The sequence below is a fragment of the Calonectris borealis genome, chromosome W (genome assembly GCF_964195595.1).
Source record: "Calonectris borealis chromosome W, bCalBor7.hap1.2, whole genome shotgun sequence".
Classification (NCBI taxonomy): Eukaryota; Metazoa; Chordata; class Aves; order Procellariiformes; family Procellariidae; genus Calonectris; species Calonectris borealis.
In genome coordinates, this window is record NC_134351.1 from 37,710,310 (window position 1) to 37,731,908 (window position 21,599).

General features: G+C 43.8%; 1 protein-coding gene across 1 annotated transcript in view; it reads right to left on the reverse strand.

Moving 5' to 3' along the window:
- LOC142075034 (PDZ domain-containing protein 2-like) overlaps positions 1-21,599 on the reverse strand; it is a 115,482-nt gene that overhangs the window by 84,778 nt on the left and 9,105 nt on the right. Inside the window, 4 exon segments of the mRNA XM_075136031.1 lie at positions 1,523-1,634; positions 12,950-13,114; positions 15,226-15,358; positions 16,006-16,148. Coding sequence (XP_074992132.1) covers positions 1,523-1,634; positions 12,950-13,114; positions 15,226-15,358; positions 16,006-16,148 — 553 coding nt within the window.

Genomic DNA, 21,599 nt, shown 5'->3' on the forward strand with positions numbered 1-21,599 from the left:
CACATTAGAAACAGAATTATTTGTCTTGAAGGACATCCTGTAATTAGCCGCAGAGTAGCCCGCCCCTCACACCAGGGCTCCTTCAATTCTCATTTTCTCCGAGGTTCCCACAGGACCCCCAGTCACAGCGGTTTCCGCACATTTATCCTTGCCATTTCCCCACCACGCAGGGAAGGGCTATTAACCCCTATTTTACAGATGAAAATCCAAGACACGGGCCAAATTTGCACAAGCTGGATTTCATGACATGGTTTCCAGATTACTTTAAACCAATGTAAGTTGGAGCTGCCACAGAAAGGGGCAGCTCTGCTTTCCCTTTGTCCTCACTGCCCTGTCCTTACCCTGGGGACGGGGCTCACAAGCCATGGGCTGAGGTAGACCCGCTGCAAATTTGCCCAGGAGAGCCCCAAACCTGTTTTCTGCCACCTCCTCCTTGCTTGCTGTGCAAGCCTCGCTGCTAGCACCAGGGAGGAATGGAGCACAGAGCTGGGGTCAGCCACTTGTTTTCACTCAGCATTAAAGCAATTCTGCAACCGCATCCATAGGCACAACTTGTACCCACCACCCAGAGTGCGATTTAAACCTGCTCCCTGCTTTGGGGTGTGAAATTACCTCTGGTTTTAAAGCTCCTCTTCCCCGGGCATGCAGGGTGCCGCTGCTGCACACAGCCAGGACAGCTATCTTGGCAGGACCTGGCATCTTGGCACTTCTTTTACTCCCAAACCCTCCTGGCACCTACAACTAACCCTTTCCCATCACCTTCCCCTCTCTTATTCTAGGAGAACAGTTATATTTCTGTTTTCTGCCCATCTCTGCATGCAGCTTCCCTTCCCACGCTGCAGTCCAGGCTTGGGACCAGGCTGGGGGATGCTCCAGGCTCACCCACAGCCCAGGGGCATCAGCGCTCACGGGAACCGGGGCTGGATCCCCAGTGAGCCACCAACACACAGCCACAGGGGCTACAGGCAGAGGAGCTCCCTGGAGGGTGCTAAAAATATCTGCGTAAATGGAAATTAAGGTGAACATAGGAGGGAGGGAGTCTCAGAGTATTAGGGATGAGAACGTATTGAGTTCTGCACACAGGTTACTGTTAAGACTTGGGGACAAAGCAATAGAAAATTTGGGGAGTATTCACCATAATGGGTATTTTGGTGATGGCATGTTGAAACATGTCCCCCCACCTCAGTATTAGAGCACACTGAAATATATAGGGAAGGTAAATGTTTAAAAAAGAGAGAGAGAGAGAGAGAGAGAGAGAGAGAGAGAGAGAGAAAGCAAGGAAGAGAAAGCGCACACACACAAAAAAAAAAAAGGAGCTTCCAAAATTTTGCTTCATCTTTCTGTCCATACAATAGTTCAACTCAGGAGGCTGAATGCAAACATCTTACAGCTGGGATATTCCTTCCAAATTAAAATATTACGATGTCCAAAGGAAAGAAAACCTATCTCACTTTTAGAGAGCTAAAATAAATATACACCATAAAGATTCTACTACTGCTATCTTTTATCAACCCAGCTTTACCTTGGGATCGACTTCTGTATTTCAGTATGCTACTTCCCAGAGTTGGACTCTGTTTTTTTCCTTTGGACACTTCTGCACAAGCTGGATCTTGAGACTTCTCAGTTTCCATCACCTAAAAAAATAAAAAACCCCACTCTGATTTACTTGTAAACCAGAGAAGTTGATGGAATTCCTCTCATTTTTACTAAGGGACAGAAAATTCCACTGCACATCATTTTTTTTTTCCAAAACATGTCACTGTATTAAGCCAGCACATGTTTCTGTAAGTAATTTTTAGCAATGCCTTTGGACATTACTGCATATCTTACCAATGGGTACACCTACAGCTCAGTATAGCCAGGGATCCTCTGCAGGGTACCACACTAATGCCCCCAGAGTGCCTCCAGCATCCACGGCACCTCATTCAGATGCTTCCACATGCATTTTAACAAAATTTTAATGTAGCTTTTATTGCAGTTTGTTCAGCTCAGCAAACTTCCAGAGACATCACATCTTTATAGAGAAAAATCACTTTTAAAAAGTCTTATTTTATGGTTAGTGTCCAGAGCTGAATGTCAATGCATAATGGATGAAAAGCTAATTTAACAGAAGGTTATGAGGATTACACAGGATTACTCAAAAGCCTGGAAATGCTCAACTTAAATTTACACATGGAATTGCAACCCCACTACCCTGAGTAAATGCACTGAGACAGGAGGAGTCTATTTATTCACCATGTTTGCCTAGATGCAGGTGACAATACAAGGTGACAATGTACATGGCTGCCACCTTCAGCAGCATGGCCACATGCTCCCACATGGTCAGGGACGAGCAGAGCCATGCAACGTGCAAAGCCCGCAAAGACACTCCTCAACCCATGCGTTGTGGAAGACCCTGGTGACTTCCTTCTCCACTCGCTGCTTCCTTTACCAAGCTACAGCAGTCACATTTTCCTAGATGTGCTGCTACACAGCGATCCTCGACACGCTCCCCATGCACACACACTACTTCTTTTACATTTTCACCCCATCACCCATCACGCATCCTCTGCGAGATTATTCAGACAACTCACGGCAAGGATGACAAAATTTCCAATATAACCACTTACTGGTTGCATTATACTTTTAATGTACTATATAAACTGCTGCAAGTCAGTTTAAAAAAAATCCCACCCAAATGACCACTCTTACTGTTAAAATAATTTCTACTTCCACTATTCAAGCTTAAAAATGGCAGAATCCTCCCCAGAAACTGCCTCCCATCCCCCAAGTCCCTCTTCTCCCAAAACCAAGAAAGCCAAAACTTATCTTTTGCACAGAGTCTAGACTTTGTGATTTCAGTTCAAAGGGTAAAAGCTTCAGGAAAAGATAAAACTGGCAGATAACAGGAAGCTGGAATGGAAACTGCTATTCAACTTTGGCTTTTTATTCCTCCCCCTTCAACATGAACAGCTACACGTAGTTTACACATCCTAGCTGGTTCTTGTTGATTTTTCAAGGCATTGCAGCAACTACCTGAGAGTCCACTTCTAGTATCAAATGCTTTGCAGCTCACAGCTCCATATAATAGGATTCATCTAAAGAAGAAAATAACTACATCAGTCTAAGAAAACCAGCGCTTACAATTTGGCCATCCTAGTGAGGGACTCATTCCAGAAAAGATGTAAGAAATCTGATCCAAAAACTCGCCCAAGAGACCCAAACCATCAATGATTAGGCCACAGCCAAAGTATCACAAATTCTCCCTACGATCTCCTTGAGAGCATACCTGGAAGACAGCAGAAGTGTTTAGAAGTGAGCCAGGACTTCATGGATCACACAAAGTTACACTGGAATTTACAATATAAATGAAAATACCCTTTATAAGTGGGAATGCCTCCCACTTGCACAAACACACAAAAATCATGTAGCTGGTGGTTTTAAAGGTGTGCAAAACAGTACTCAGGAGCAGCATTAATTCTGTGGCAGAGAAACATTTGAAGCATAGGGATAGAGAAAAACAAGAGGGGATGCCTAACTGAAGCAGGCACAGTGCTGCCTTGCACTCGCATGGTGTTTAACTATCCTAGCAGACAGGGATGGGTCCAACCTCACTTTTCTGGAGCTGAGCACAACCCAGCTCAGGTCCGGAGCTGCAGAGCTGTTTCGTTTCTGCAGCATGCATGGACATGGGCAGTTACACCTGATAAAACCACACAACTCCCAGTCCAAAACCAGACTGTTTCCTCCAGCTCAGAGTATGGGGGAAAAAATTGGGTTAGTCTGCAGCAGCCTACAGAGAGATGCTGAAATCATCACTGCCACAGCCAATTTCCACCCCAAGTCCAGGCTCGTGACCCATTCAGTACATCTTGTGTTTCTACTACACGGGGTTTAGGTTTGGTTTGGAGCTTTTTTACTTTTATTTATTTTGACTGTGCAACAGAAGCAAGTATAGATGCATTCTGCAATTACATACATTTTCATCTAGTGGGGTGAGAGGAAGAACACAAGACAATTGCCACTCACATTAAAACAGTGCACCCCGTCCCTTCATCTCATCACTACGCAATCCTGGAGGCTGTGAACCTACAGACAGCAAACCCCCAAACCCCACATATGCTCCACAGAAGGGCATGTGTGCGCAAACACCAACACTAGGGAAAGCCTCAAAGCATTCTCAGCAGCTTCCTGAAATTACATTTTATCCAACTTGGCTTCAGACTACAATAAGAAGTAAACCCATCTAAATTACCTATGTCTCCGTTTTATTTCTTATTTTAGCAAAAATACTTTTCTGACACTGTTTATAGATGTGTAGGGGAAGACATTCTAGCATTCACAATGAAGTAGATATTCTTTAAGTTGTTGAGCTTGTCAAATAAACCACCAAGAGTTTTATCCTACTCAGAAAACACTTAGAAATCCAATCCACAAAGCTTGTGAGAACTCCCCAAAGTCGTGTGTCTCTAATCTTTGGCTCTGTCACAACTTAGACTACCATCTTGCAGGCAGCTGCCTGGATTTAACCATACCATTTTAATTTTCCTCACTTTCAAGGAAACAGAGCTTATTATTTCAGTTCTGTATGCCTCTTATTAAACTAAACCAATAAATCCTGCCCAATGCTGTCCCCACGTTAAGGACAAGGGGAGCTTTAATATGCACAGAAGTTTGAACATATTTGAGGGAGATCTAAAAATAGAGCCCGTTTTGCCAGTTCATTAAGTAGCTCCAGGATCAAGTGATGGTGACATCTCAATTGATTTCAAAGGAAACAGCACTATCACGAACACGCGGTCCTGGCACTACACCAGAATGAACAACTGCTCCCAGAGTCCTTGCTCAGGCAAAACTCCAGCATGACCAGGCCCTTAATTAGGCGAGATGAGGAGCAGGATTATGAGAGTCTGCATTGTTTAACCGCAAACAGCTTGGCAATCATTGCTGATCTACAAAAACAAGGAGGCACACATGAGATGATACAATTTAATAAGCAAACTGCTTTACTGCTGCCATTGCTGAGCTCCTAAGCTGCTGTCTTACCCATCAGTGAGCCCATCTGATTCCCCATGGCAGAGCCTGCTGGGTTTCTTCATTGAAGAGCACTAGCAGCACATAGACAAGATTAACCTGATAGGAAGCAAAACAGTGAGAATTAGACTGAGCCGTCTGTGGCATGCCAAATTCAGTCCTACCTTCACTGGCAAAGCAAGTCCACTGCCCTTTAAAACAGCAATGTGAAAGAGGAACAGCCATGCCCCTGCATGCAGCAACCCTGCACAAGCTCCACGGGATAACTCCTGATCTTCTTTGGTCCTGACATAGCCAAGACAGCTTTTTCTTAAGCAGCACTACACCAAACATATTTAATCATGAGACACCCCAACACTGCTGTCTGTAGGGCAGCTGGCAGGATGAACCCAATGAGTCTCTAAGAGCAGCTAGAACCAGCCCCTTCAGAGAAAGGTGCAAAATGCCCGATGCAAACCTGAGTTCACCTGTTCCCTACACAAAGTCTTTCTTTCTAGTACCTCAAGACTAGCTGATGCCTTAGAGGCTTTAACCTTTCCAAAAGTTTTGGAGATTTTCTTCAAAGATCTGTTATAATTCTAGTTGTTCCAGTTATTTGTGCAATTATTTATTGCTTTCTGGGGCACAGCATGCTTTAAGCCTTAAATGTGCCTGGTAGTCAGGGAGCATCACAGGCCCCTTTACCTTGCACAGAAAGTAAAATACCTTCACTTTTAAATTAGCTCTTTTTCAATTTAATTGAATCCATCTCCCAGATAAATTACAAAGTGCAGCACTATAATTTACTGGAATTAACACTGCAAATTATGCAGAGAACATGGATTTTCTAATCTTGGTTAGCACTGAGTTTTCCATGCCTTACTGCTCTGTTTTAGGGCATGCACAAAGCTTCCCGGATGCTGGAAAGAGCCTGATGAGCCAGGATATATTGCATCAGGGGCTGCAGCACCCAGGAGCACCTTTCTGAAGCAAAACACCTCCCAACGACCAGTGAGCACCCTCAGCTGAACCATGGGGTTCACAACAATGCCAAATTAAACCCAGAGCAAGCTACAGGACTCCCCTCTTTCAAAGGACATTGCCATTCCCCTCTGTCATGGCACAAATGCAGAGTCAAATGGAGCCAGGGATGGAGGAAAAGAGGAGGAACATCACCTCCATGTCAGCACTAATTCAGTGCCTTAACTGGCATCTTAGAAAAACCTGGTGCCCTGGTTTCTCCCCCAGCCCAGATGCAAAGCTGCTGAGGAAGACAGCGGCTCTGCATGTTGGTCAAGGCAGGCTCCACCAGCAAGGCTCCAGGAGGGCTCAGACTTGGGCTATATTTAGCACCGCTGGTGAAACAAAGCACCGGCCAACTTCCCCAGCAGCACGTCTGGGAATTACCTGTGCTGGTACCACCGGGTGCAGCCTGTGCTTCCTCCTGTCTGGGGAAAGGGGATAGGAACCTGAGGCCTCCATTACCTAATTATAAGGAAAACTCCTGGTTTGTGTGCAGCAAGATCAGGAAGTCTGATAAACAGTCAAGAACTGAAGCTGCCCTATTTTCTGAATAGGTGAAAATGCCAAATAAACAAAACAAAAGCCTTTAAAGTGGTCTCTAAGAATGCCTGGTCTATCACTCTACCAAATGCCTGCATTCAAAAGCCACCCTATGCCTTCACTGTAATGCAGTAGTTGCTAGAAAGGGCATTACTGTCAGCTTCAGGAGATACAAAACCCCAATGGTTATTTTTATTGCTCTTTATCAAGTCTATAAAGTAGTCACACACAAACCTGCACGTGAAACATAACCCAGCACTCACCAACACAAAGTCAGCAGCAATACCTGTCCATGCACCCTCAGCAAACAGAATGGAAACACTACAGCAGAGCTGAGTTGCTCTCATCTTCCAGAACACACTATTTATTTTGTACGAGACACCCCAAAACCTTCTTCAGTGTATTTGATACCAGGAGCCCCAACACGTTGACCATGGCCCAGAGGATGCTGGCAGTCTACAGGTTCTTGATGTAGCTGGATCCCAGCTGTGCTGGCTCCAAAGACTCACTGGTGCAATGTTATATTTACAGTCAGGGCTGTAGTTAATTAAAGCAGATTTCATTTTCGGGTTTCCAAATGGTAGCTAAAAATTAATAATGATGTTTTGAAGAGAAAAAACTTTTAAAATCTCCTTTTAAATAGGAAGAAATGCAGGAAATAGCTAATGCAGCTAAGTTCTCCAAGAAACAGATATCACAGACAACACATGCCTTGGAAATAGTAAGATGCTCCCAGCTAAACAGTTCCCAATCCTTTTTGGACCAGATTACTCTTCTTCTGCAATATATTATGATTTTCACTAGAAACATCTTCTAAGCTAAAGGAAATCAAATTCATACATTTCTGAAATGGTGCACAAACAGATCACTGCTGTTTTCTTTTTTTATGCTTTATCCTTTCCCCCTCCCTAATATCAAAAAGCATGACACGTTTGCATGCAGTTTAATCGTTGCCCACGAGATGTCTCCATGTGCTGCAGAGAGGTCCCAGAAGATTGGTCCTGGTAAACAGAGGAGACAAACATGGAACTCAAGTTGTGTGTAGCCGGTCCAGCTCCTCCGTTATTTTATTTAATAAATGCTCAGCTCATGGCTTAGCACAAATCCGGAGCCTATGCATCATGACAAACAATAAATTGCTTCTGAATTTTTTTTTTTTTAAATGACAACCTTTTTACTCATGGTGAGGGACAAAGCAAGCCATAAACAATCCTCAAAATAAACAACTCTTCTGAGAATGAAGCAAGATGTTCCTAATACCGAAGTCAACCCACAGCTGCAGAGAGCATTCCCATGACACAGCTGGTGAAGAGCTTTGGATTTTAGCTCCAAAACCACATTTTATATCATCCTAAGTACATGAGAGGATATGGAATATGTAAGCATTAAGTGTCTTGCATACCTGAATCAAAGATCTGAAGCCTCATATATTATATAGGCGGCATTTATTCAAGCACAGCGCATCTACAATACGTTTAACTGAGCCCAACCAAGACTGTACTGCGTACATGCTCAAGAATTTGCAGATAAACAAACTGCAGATGTGATGATACAACAGCCCAACAAACACTCAAGTCCAAGTAATGAGGGTCCCTCCCCACACTCTGCACACATTTAATTGTTGAGTTATGCTTTCTGTTCCTTTTCAATGCTAAATGCTTTCTCTGAAATTCTCTCCCAGTGTTTCCAGAAGAACTTTTGACCCCAAGAGTGTTTTTAAACTTCTGGCATTGTTTTCCTCTTCCTTATTATGCTTGCATGGCTACAGGTAATTATGTATGGATTCCCTGGTAAGACAGAAAGGCTCACGACAGAAAATAACTAACCGGTCCTACGGCTCAGATAAAATATAAAAATGAAGGGGGGGGAACCAAATGCATTTCTGCATATTCACAAAACAGGTTTATTTATCCCCTTTCAGTTGCATGCCTTGCAAAAAACAAAAGTGGGTTTTGGCAGGGATAAGGAAACCCAGCTCATGCAAGAAACCTTTAACTGGAGACATCCTGTTTCTGTTACTTGTAGGAGTATCAAGACCTTGGTGGGTCACGGCCGTCTCTGCATGCAATGTGCCCACAGCTCGCGTGAAGGTACACATCAAGCACTTCAGGTCAATGTAAAATGATTAAATGTGAGCAAAAGGGTTTTGCCGCCCCACAGCAGAGGGTCACGCAGCTGGGGATGCTGCCAGAGGTTGCTTCCCCAGGGCTCACCTGCGTGGTGGGCTTGGGCACGGGGAGGCAAATTGCCTCCCTTCCCAGCTCCCCCCCAACAGGTAGGGATAACATTGGCCTCCTTTCCCAAATAAGAAATTTCTCTTTTGTATAATTCTATTCTGCACAGAATAGACTTGGCTCAGGGTCCTGCCTCCAGCATCACAAGCGGCAGATACCCAGGGGAGAGCACAAGATTAAGCAAAGTACAGAGGAACAGTACCCAGCCTTCCCTCCCTGCTTCCAGCAACTACAGATCCAAACCTCCTGAGGCAGACACCCTCTTCTTGTATTTAGAAACTTTTTAGAATTACAGCCCATTAATATGAAGCTGGTCACTGAAGTTGAACACTTCCAAAAGAAAGTACTCAGATCATCATATATTGAACAACATAGCACCACCAGAAACAAAGGCAAAAAACTTTCGAAGCAACTAAGAATGGCACTTACCTCTGTCTGAGGACCCAAAATGCCCCAAATTCATTAGACACTTTGCAAATTCTTGGCTGACCTGCTTTCTCTTTAGAGTTCATTTCCCAGGTTGCTCTGCCATCCAGCAATAGTGTCAAACAGATTAAATTTCAAGCAACAGAAATACTAGGAAAAGTGAATTAGAATTAAAAATAAATTGTCAAAGGCAAATACTATCATATCATCCTATTTCACTTGGACATAAATAATGATATTTTAAAAATAGCAATGTCAACTGCACAAGGCAAAATATGGATTTGGGAGGGGTGGGGTTTAAAATCCCCAAAGTGCCTCAGAACAACTTAACACAACATGACCCTGTGGCCCAGTATTTCATATCTGAAGTTAAGGAACATTTTGGCCAAACTAGCTCTGAAAGAAACACACTTTAAGGATATTAATGTAATCCTTTTTCTGCCTGGCAGCACAAGTTTTATTAAAGCTGAGTTCTGAATAACTACAAGGATGAAGATTTGAATATATACCTTAGTTCCAAGTGATTATTTTTTCTGCCTGGTTCAGCCTTTAAGTGATCAGGTGCTAAGGCACTAACAGCAAGTCCATCGGGGCTATAAATTATGGTTCTGAATACTCAGCACTGAACTATATTCATAGCAAGGTTAATGAAAGAAGACCTTGGACAGCGCTAAGAGCTCCTGCAAGTTTTGTAGTATCTTCTACACTTAGACTCAAGAATTAGATATACACCATGCTGGTCAGAAAACATGTGCCTGTTACTGTCCCAAAACCTCCCACAGTAACTAGAGCCTAAACAAATGGGAGGCAGCCTGCCCCTGAGCTTCACAAGTCTGCAACGGCTGGTTGCACTCAGGTAGTTTTGAAGTTTTCCTTGCTCTCTCAGCCTTTCACACAACAGCAACAAGGGGCGAAACTACAGAAGTGCAGTTTGGGACTACAAAAAGGGACAGCGAAGCCTCAGCTGATGATAAATCACCCTGAATTACTTTTTGTTACCTAACCACCCAGCACCTGACAGCATCCCTTTAAGTCTCTACAAAGCCCTGCACAGTAAACAAGAAAAATCATTAACCTCTTGTCTGAGGTGAGAAACTGGTGGTGAGAAAGATAACTCCTGGCCAGAGCTGGGTAGAGAATCGGTTTCAAATCTAAGAGGTCTGATGCTTAAACTGAGACCACAGTCTCAGTTACTTGGTCCAGACTTTGAGTAGCAACCCCCCTGGAAGTCTAAAACAATTATATTTGCACTGATAAAAAATGGTCTAGCTTAGTTCCTGCTTTAATCATCAGTCACACTGTCATCCCTTATCTACAGTACAAATATAATGGAATATATATGAGAGAGAGAAGACACAGGATTATCATCAAGAGAGTGGGAGCAGCAAAGAACAGTAATTTCCAAAGCAATTTTGCAATAATCTATATGACTATACATATATATTTAAAAAAAAATAAAAATCATGTGATGCTTCATGTTCATGCTGACCTTGAAATCAGCTTCAAAGCCTTGCTATGAAAAATCCTCCCCATCTTGCCAGGCAGAAAAAAGCCACATGTGAAGTTTATCTTTTCCATACGTTTACCTTCCTACATCCTGCCTGGTGGCACACCGGATTTGCACAGCCTGGCTCAGCTCTCCCAGTTGGCTGCCCTGATCTGATGAGGATGGATCAGGCTGCACGTAGAGCCGAGGGGTCTACGCTGTACTGACTGCCTACCCCAAGCTGCAGAGAGCCCCATCTGCACTCCCAAGGCTGAGACAGCAATTATGTGGGGAACGCCAAGACATCCTGCACTTTGGATCAGAAGAGGAAGGATTTCATGTGCAGCTCAAGCAAAAAAAAAAAAAAGAGGTCCTGAGAGTCACCAATAACTTATTACATCCCTCTGAATTACACCCCTCCAACAAAAACAAACAAACAAAAATAGAAACAGAGAAGGGGGGGGGGAATCTTCCTGCCATTCTTCTAACGCGTTTATTGTACTCAGATTTCTGTGATTTCCCCTCCATCCCCCAGCAATGCATTATGAAAGCACAGAGCTATTGCCATCAGAGGCCAGAGTGCCAGATAGGCAGGCAAATCAAACTGGCTCTCCATCAGGCTACCACCACCGCCAGACACAGTGGCACTGGGTTGGACTTCAGGGCAGGCTCCAAACTCAGGTCCATGCTGAAGGGCTCTGGGCAGGCTCATGCGGCTGGGTCTTCACGGTGGTGTTCACCTCAGCTACCTCAAGTTTCCCCTAGCATTATGTTAATCTGGAAAGGAAACACCCGATAAAAAAAAAAAAAGCCATCGCTGAAAAGCAGGCAGAGCCTTGCTGGAAACTCATGAGCATACCAAGTGACAAATAACTCTTAGCGTGTGCCAAAAGATTCACTGGAATGCTGGGGAGCTGCATCCTGAAGCCACACATAATTAAGTTTTGACAAATTGATTTTTATGTTTAAGCTTTGCTGAGTCACAGCCTTATGAAAAATTACCAGAATTTGAAACATGATATATAGAAGAATTTAAAGTATTTTCATAGCCAAAAGAATGCTTAGGTGCCCACTCAAGTTAGCACACAAACATTATGACATCATCAGCACTAAGCATACCCGATTTATTTGTTTTTCCCTTCCTCCCTCCAAAAAGGCATCCTGGCACATAGAAGAGAGGACAGTGCAGAAATAAGTAACAAGAAAACAAAACTTGTCACAGTAAAGAGATGTGTGAGAGTGGGGGCTGTTATAAGCATAGACTCAAAGAAAGTCAGAGATAACATGCAGGTATGAAGTGAACACCCACACCAGCTAGACCGCAGTGTGAGATTCATCCTGGGGAGCGGTCTTTTGCTCAGAAAAGGGAAAGTATAAGAATACAAAATCAAAACAAATCACCAAACCAGTATCACGTCTGAGCCATCCAAAGGTTTAAGAGATTTATTATAATTGCTGCAGAAAAGAGGGGAAAAAAGTCAAGAAGAGAAAATAAAAAAAGAGAAAAAGCTTCAAGTGAATCCACCTGCTTTCTCTTGCCGGAAAACCAGCCTGCAAGCTCTTTAGAGTAGCAAACATCATTTTATTCTTTGTCTGTACAATACAACAGAGGCCCAGGACACTGATGAAGTTTCAGAGAGCTGCTACATTATAAATAAATAACAATAATCCACTTAATCTCTGCTTAATGCAGCCCTGAAGGGAATGCAAGTGAGATTATCAACCGGCAGCATTTATTCAGCAGAACCTCAGTTACAGTTCACAGCCAGAAATTCATATCCCTCCCCCTAGAAGTGTCTGTTGGTTTCAACAGAGCAAATAAAAACTTGAAGACTTGGATCATAAACTCTTAAAGAAGTTTAGTTACAAAAGGAGGGGAAAGAAGAGTGTGTTACCACATAAGCACTGCAAGAGACTTTGCATCAGATCCAACAAAAGCATTGGAAGTGGGTGGAAAACAATCCAACGGCAGAGAGAAAAAACAAAAACATGATTGCCACATAGCTTGGAGGACAAGAGCTCCTGCTCCCCATGCCGCTGCTTTGCTACAGCACAGTAGCAGAGACAGCAGATGCTGCGGTAGATGCCATCCCCATTTCAGCTTGTCACCCCCTTCCCATGCAAAGGAGGGCTGGGTTAGATCACCCCGTCCCGAGGACTTGCTCCGTGTCAGGCTATAGGAGTACGTGACAGATGCAAATAGGTGTCAAGGGAGAGAGTAAAAATGTCACACCAAAGCCACACTTACAGCGACCAGTGTTTCAGGAGACACATTCACTCCCTTCACATCATCTTCTGGCTCTTTGTTTTCTTTATTGTCAGTGCAAGAGACAGAGTCTTGGACTGAACAAGTGCTAAGCAAGTCTGGCAAACTGGTAGATGTGTACTTCAGAAAACCCCCTTCAGCAGATTCCTACCCGAGAGACAACAAAATATGTAACATCACATGCAGAAAACCACCAAAGTCATAGTGAAACTGCTCCATTTCACCTGCCCAGTGAGAGCTCCCCAGTAATCCTCCCCTCGTTACACATTTCCATGTGCTCAAACTTTAATGGTCCAGTTATAAAAAGCAGACCTGGTTTTAAAGTGCATATATAGTAAACACAGGCCAATACAAGTCTAAAACATTTAGATTCCATAAAGGAGAATTTAAAATAAATGCTTCCCCAGCAGCCTGCTCCTCCCCACCCTGAATTTATTAAATGTCACTGCAAGCAGACTCAAGAATTTACAGACCTCATTACTCCCAAATCACACTTGCGCTCTCACTCCCTCCCTGTGGATGTTCCCTTCACATGTATATCTATCTACATGCATAAGAATAATAAACCAACAACACTACTTAGGAGAACAAAATGAAAACTGACCCAGCGATCCTCTACCAACTCAGTCCTGATGCTTCAGGATCTGTTTCCAGTCTTTGGCATGTTTTCCGGGAGGCAAACACGTGCATCGACCGAAAGCAGTGGCAAGACAGACTCTCATTTTATTGCTTTCAGAACAAATCCTGTGTTCAGAGCGCTCACTAGGCCAAATTGCAAGGCTGCTTTCCCATACAAACAAATAATGCCCAGAGGGAGCTGCTGGGGAACACTCCACCTATTTACACCTTTTCTGAGACTGTCTGAAACACAGCACAGGCTGGATTCCCTGTTGCTTGCCTTTCCAAGTCCTCCTCCCAGGGACATGAAAACTGTCCAAGTGCACAGAGCATGGGCCAAACGGATTCAAAGCCTTATCAGGAACGTGAAGTTTTATGCTGTAAGCTTATTCACGATGATTATTTTGATGCAGTCATCACATGAACAGGCAAATAATTTTAAGGAGAAATTTATGGAGGCTACTGCCTTGCGTTTTGGCAGAGTCCAATTGTCTAAACAAAATACAAAATGTACCTACTTCAGTTCAAAGCGTGTTGTTTCTAGAATAAACACTGGTGGGGCTAATACCACGCTGTGAGCCTACAGAAGGTCTTTAATGAACTTCATTATCTAACTGAAACATTAGAGAAATTATAGTCTCTTCACTTTGAATATGGTGGGATACAGCCTCTTCTTGAAAAACATGAGCATAAAGCATCCCAGGAAGCCATAAGAGCATCCAGAGATTAAACCCACAGAAACCTGCAAAAGGTTGGCTGGGGCAACCTGAAGATGAAGCTAAAAAAATTTTTAAAATACTGATATAGTGGCCTGCTGACACAGCACATTCCACCTGGAAATGCAGTTTTATGAGTGGTCCCTTTGGCCCAAGAGGTTCCTGCTACCACCCCAATGACCCTGATGGCCCCACACCCGCAGGCAGGTCCTTCTTTGAGACCCTGAGTGCTTTTAGGATCCAGTTGGCCACACACCAAACACCTGCATCAACCCAAGCAGGGGAGCAGCAGGCTGTGGTCTGGGGAGGAGAGCAAACTGGGGTGGGCAGGATTTTCTTAAACAAAGGAAAAAATATTTTGTAATATCCCCTCAATCTCTCCTGCAATGAATGCAAAACAAAGAGCCCTACTGATAAATGAGTTCCACATGCATTTCCCAGAAATTTCATGCTCCTTTATCTGCAAGAGCTCCACTCCAAGCTATTAACAAGGACAAAATAAGGAATTCAAGCCAAGAGAACCTCATCAAGAGACCTCAGGCACACAGATATGACAAGAGATGAGAGCTACAGAGGCTACACAGGCAGGAATCAGAAGAGGCTGAGAACAGCCTGCTTTATTTAGCAGGCTACATATATTTTAAGAAAATGGTTTTGGCCAAAACTTAAGTAACATCTGCATGAATAAATACAGACTCATTTGCACACTGAACAACAGCGACAATACAAGTTGGTCTATACCCTGCTTATTTGCCACAAATAGATTTATGGCAGCTACTGATATATTTCCAATAGCTGCATGTTAAATTTAGTGGAGCAAATGTGCACATGTGACTCCATATCAAAAATATGCCCTTTCTACGCAGCACATGCACAAACTCTTGTGGATGTACATTCAGGAGACCACCAAGGAGAGGACCGTACCTTGCTAGCGACCACCAGCTGCACCAGGCCAGCAGCCGAGCGAAGGAGGGCCACGGCATCCTGGTGGGAGAGCCCAACCAGCGACTGCCTGTTGATCACGAGGAGCTCATCACCCACTGTCAGCCTGCCATCCCTGCGGAAACAGAGCGGGAACGTGGAGCTGCAGGGTGGTCCTTACCCTTCCAGGGCGTGGAGACATAAACAACACGTGACCTGGCTGATGCTAAGCTTGCATTGATCAGTGCAGTGTTATTTGCCTGAAAGGGGGTCTCAGAAAGGTGCCCCCAGGAAATCATTGCTATAACCAGAACCATTTCACCGTCTTTGCAGGGCTGAGCCTCCTCAAACCTTCTCTGTGCCCCACCAGAGATGGCCAGGGAGGAGCAGTGAGCCCCACCTCCCCCTATCAGGGAGCAGGGCCAGGGTTGGTAGTGAGCACCCCGGGGTACACGACCTGTATTCACCCACTGCCGATCCCATGGGAAAGGCCCACCTTCCAAAAAGGGACTTGGAGAAAAAGCCCCACAAGCCATTGGGCTCCTTGGGTTATGCTCTATCACCGAGCAAGTGTTTGATCTGTTTGTACTTTGGGCTAAACATGCCGAAAAGGGCTTCACTGACTAGTCACAAAAACAAGTTTTTAAGCTAAAAATGCCATATTCTCACCCTCACACAATGAGAGGGCAAATCCCCCATGCCTGTCTCTTGAGTCTAGCTAATAGCGATGGCCATGGATGCTCTATCACACCCGCTCCCGTGAAGGCACCGCCATCACCTCACCTGTGTGCGGAGCTGCCTTCCTCCATGTGGGTGATGATGATGCTGTGAGGGGACCGCTTCGACCCTCTGCCTCCTGTTATCTGGATTCCCAGTCCGTCTGTCCCCTTCAGGATGTGCATCTTCCATATGCGGCAACCTTCCTGCTGAGAGAAAATGTGCAGAGTCTCCTTGAATTTGGGTTTGGACAGTGAGAGAGGGCTGGGAGGGTACAGGAGGGAGCTATTTAGCACCTTGCTGCCCATCACCACACATCTGTATAGCTCAAGCTATACAGGTGTTTTTGCTGAGCTTTCCTTTGTTAGCTGTGGTCCAAGCGAAGAAGGCAGAAAGGAGGTAGCACAGAGCAGGGTCAGCACGTAGAAGTTTTCTTGCAGGGCTGTTCACAGCTTTTCCGAGCTACACAGAGTTGCTGCTCTGAATGCCCTGATCCTTCCCACAGCAACCAGTGGCCTCAAAACCCTTCGCCAAAACTCAAGGATGAGCTGTGCAGGGTTGCACAGGAGCAAGACGCTGTTCAAGGGGGACCTTGAACACCAGATAGCGCAGCTGCTATTGCAGCAGGGACCAGACTTGCATCACACAGCAGTGTTTCCCTCTCCGGAGGGGCTTGCAGGATTTGAGACGTAGGAAAGAAAATACCAGCTTCAAATTATCAGCTGCCAATCAAATATTTCCTATTGGACAGCTGTTTTACAGACTGTAAATAATAATTTTCCCACTGCAGAGAATAACTTTTCAATATAAGCAAGGTAATAAGTGATGTTTAGGACACCTTTTTTTTTTTTTAATGATTATAAATACTCATCCAAAATGTGCTTTACAAACTCTGGAGCAATACAAAAAATGCAAAACAAAAACTAGTTCCTGTGAGTCCTACTGTAAGGACTAGGCACAAGGAAACACAACTGTGGCAGATATCAGCAGAGCAAAAAAGGAAAGAGAAAAACAAGCAAGCAAGACACACAAGGTGATTGCCAAGATTCCCCGAGAGAGAGGGGAAGAACCAGGATAACAGAATTACAAGAAACCCCAGGACATTTTCAAGCTTGCAAGACAGCAAAATGCACAATTTAGAGGCAATTTTTAGGCCATGTGCTGAAGTCACTGGGCACCGGGTCAGCTATTTCTGACTGGGTCTGTTCTGCACACAAGTAACATTCTCACAGTACGCAAACACCCAAGTAGCGAAGATGATTAAAATTTCATGCCAAACGGTGAAGAGCATGTAGAAATTGCTGCTTGTTTCTGAGAAGTGGAACTGCTAAATATATCGGTGAACACAAGGGTTGTGGCAGCAACCTGCAGATTTTAGGCCAATGTTGTTTATCAGAGCCTTTATTAAGTGAAGAAAAAGTGCTTTTTTTAACCTGACCACTGGGGCCCTATGCTGAAACTTTTAAATGCAATGCAAGATGAGTTTTTCAAATACAGGAACAAAGAGGTCAGTATCTACACCAATATCTTAAGAACAAAGTGAAAAATAATAATAGATTAACGTTACACAGCCCCTAGACAACAGGTATGAGAAACAGGAAAAACAAACCCAGTGTCTTAAGAGGTAACCCAAAAGTTTGAGCCTAAAAACATATACACCTGTGGGTAATTTGTTAACTTGAAAGTCATGCACATGGGCAATATCCCAACAGGTTTAACTGGGATCCTCAATGCATTGATAAAAGCCCAGCCTCCTGCTGAATAACAGGATATGTCAGGACAGAGAATACTTTGAGATAAATTAGTGTGATACATGAGACACTGTGTTAAATGCAGGGGCAAGAGTCAACTATATTTATCTACTTAAAAAAGCAGAATGAAGCTACAGCATGAAAATGCTCCAGAGAGATTTTATTGCTATAAAGTGCTTTGCACCCATCATGAAAACAGTATAACTGAGAAATATTATCTCACTGCCTCCCCCAACCAAGCACAGGCTGAAACAATGACCATCTATTCTCCTCACAAGATGCCACTCCGAGTGTCCCATTGTTAAATCCAGTTTGGAAGCATACCCTCCAATAAAGTTTAACAATTAAGTCATAAAATTGTGCTTAATGATTTCCAAAAGCTTTTTGGAATGCGAGTTATGCAAAGGCCCATGACATGCAGCACCTAGCTTGCATTCCTCAGCACTTCTCACTATCACACATTTTATTAAAAAAAAAAAAAATCCCAAATTTATTAACTGACCCGCTCTCAAATATTCATTTACATAGCAAAACACTTAATAGCAGCAAATGATGAGACTCTGCTGCTCTTAATGTAAGCACCATCTTATTCCCCTCAAAGTCCCACTGAAATCAAAAGCACTTGCAAAGTAAAGCATTACTCAGTCTGAACACAGATGGCAGAACACAGCCACGTTAAAGACAACAAAACCATTTGGCACATACCCAAATATGTATTTCTTTCACTCATTTTCAAATGACACGGTCACCATCTCCTGTGTAAGAAAAGGCTGTCTCTCGAGTCCCCACCAGTCAGCTGCATGCGTTTTGCTGGGAATAAACAATTCGGTGTTGACTGGAAATCAGATCCCTTCGCTGTTCTTTCACTCTTCTTCATAAAACATTCATAGCTCTTCATTTAACCACAGTGGAGCTGTGTCCTGGTTTTGGCTGGGATGGAGTTGATTTTCTTCCTATTAACTGGTATAGTGCTGTGTTTTGGATGTAGTGTGAGAATAATGTTGATGACACGCTGATGTTTTGGTTGTTGCTAGGTATTGTTTACGCTAGTCAAGGACTTTTCATCTTCCCATGCCCTGCCAGATGTGCAGGGGGCTGGGAGGGAGTGTGGCCAGGGCGGCTGGCCCAGCTGGCCAATAGGCTATTCCATACCATATGACGTCATGCTCAGCATATAAGGCTGGGTGAAGAAGAAGGAGGGGGGGCGTTCGGAGTGATGGCGTGTGTCTTCCCAAGTAACCGTTACGCGTGATGGAGCCCTGCTTTCCTGGCGATGGCTGAACACCTGCCTGCCGATGGGAAGTGGTGAATGAATTCCTTGCTTTGCTTTGCTTGTGTGCGCGGCTTTTGCTTTCCCTATTAAACTGTCTTTATCTCAACCCACGAGTCTTTCTCACTTTTACCCTTCTGATTCTCTCCCCCATCCCACCCGGCAGGGGGGGTGAGCGAGCGGCTGCGTGGTATTTGGCTGCTGCCAGGTTAAACCACGACAAGCTGTTACAAAGCAAACGCCCCCCACTAATACACACATACTTCTGAGGTATGTCACTCCAAGATTTTAAAAGCTAAGTATTAAAAAGCAGATTGCTAGGCTTTACTTGAGGCCTCTTGGAAAAAGGAGGTGTTCAGCAGAATCCCCTTCCCCTCCCCATGAAGTAGCTATCTCTTTTGCACAGAGCAGCACGAGATACTTCACAGCCAGCTAGGAAATGCTGCTGCTTTGAATGTGCATCTTATGTGACTCCATCACAGGAAAGCCTTAATAGTAAAGCTCTATGCCAAGTCCAAGGATTTGTAAATGCATTTAAATTTTACTTAAAACCAGTTTTTTTGAGTTATTGGAGATTCCCAGGTTCAACAACACAAACCCTAAATGCTTTAAAAAAAGAAAAGGAAAAAAAAGTAGTGATGCATTTTATGTCTTTAATTTTGAAATTTTTTAAAGGATCATATTTTCAAGCTTTCCTTCATAAACAAAAAGACTACAAGCTCACTTAGTCTTTAAATGAAAGCTAGGATTCTGGTGTATTCACTGCGCTCCAGAGACTTGCAATACCCAAGGGAAACTCCAAATGTAGTTAGATTTGGCAGTTTCCAGATCTGATGTCACTGTCCTTGGAGCCTGCATAATCCCTGCCCAGAGGAGGACAAGTTTAACTGTTGACCGATCTCCTCTGATTGGCTGCACAATTCTGGTTGCTGCTTGATCGCTGCCAGTCTCATATTCCTATTAACATCTGAACTTTTCCATCCACTCAGAATAATTCTCATAGCTTTGTTTATAAACAACTCAGAATAATCCCCCCAGCTTTGTTCACAAATGACACAATAAAACCACACACACGCACCCACAGCTCTCTGTGCAAAAGCATTTCATGCCTAAAGCACAGAGATATGCTGATGCTGGTCCAGCCAGGTATCTCAAACTCCAGACGTCCTCAGCAAGGACAGAGAGAGGCACTACCAGCTCCCATTGCAGACAGGGACTAGGCGATACCCTGCTCTGGCCACTCTTAAGAATAAGGAGACTCAAGAATAAGGAGACCAACCTATATCCCTTAATTGCCCTTAACCAAAGTCAGGTCACAATAACGAAGCTCAACACTTGAGAACCTAAGTGCAAAGGGCTCGCTAGATAACATGGGCTGACTGCCTGCATATGACAAGCCACAAAGTTTCATGCAATTCACCTGAGATCTGGCCAAGACGGACACTCAGAAAGACATCCATGCTTGCTTTGAGAGCGTCAAAGGAATAAGAAGCCAAAATTTGCCTTCAGAGATTTGTTCCCCATCTTCTGGGAACAAATGTTAACTCTGCTCAGATCCATCCCATGGACTTTGCTTGTAAACCCAGAGCAGCAGCAGACCTGCCTATGCAAAGAGGCTGCAGATTCCCCTCAATAGGAGGGTTTCATGGACATGATGGACCAACATTTGTCAAAGATAGTCTCAGAGGATGAGATGAGACTGGGTCATCTCTTGAAGTCCCTTCCAGACCTACTTTTTTTTTTTTTTTTTTACTTCCCTCACTTCTGTGAACATATAGCAAGAAGAAACACAAATGGTCAAGTCAAAGGGCCGCAGTTGGGCTAACAGCTAATTTTTATTCTCTGCAGTTACATCATTCTTAGGTGACTCAACTTTCCTCCTAACTTGGCTCTTCTGAGCAGGCAGTGCTTTGGACCAGATTTTTCCACTTGCAGCTGATCAACTTCAAAGTGCATAAGCTACAAATAATTAAAATGTTTTTTAAGACAGTATGAATATTCTACTTGGATTAATCGCAGGCAAAAAATGGGTCATCTTACGTTACAGACTGCAAGTGAGAATAGAGAATACAGCTGGTAGCTTCAAGTGGTCCCCGCAGGCCATCTTTCTCCACCATGAAGCCATTGTACATTAGACAGCCTCTGTTCAGAGCAAGCCTACATCTGGAATAAACTAGTGTGCTACAGATCAGAAAGGAAGCACGCTGCCAGCACAATGTGGGGAAGCTTGCATTATGCCTGTTCCAAGTGCATACCATCAAACGCTTGATTTCATAAGCACATCATTAATAAAATGAAAAGGAACATTTTTCCTCTGAGTGTTGAAAAAAAAAAAAAAAAAGATGTCAGAGCCATTCTTCCCCCCCTTTTTATTTCACCAGCTAATTGCAGGGGAGTTTAAAGGGGTTTGACTGATTTTGACTGTGCTGTGTTCAAGAAGCTGCAAATCTATATAAACAAAGGAAAAATTGCTTTGAAATCTTATTTTAAAGAAAAGCTTAGCAGGAGCAAGGTGTAAACAAATGGAAAACAGAAACGCAGTAAGTAGCTTAAAAGCCAGACAGTAAAATGGAAAATGTAAAATAGTTGTCTACAAAAAGCACTTTCTGTCACAGCAGCAATTCAGCTGAACCTGGTGT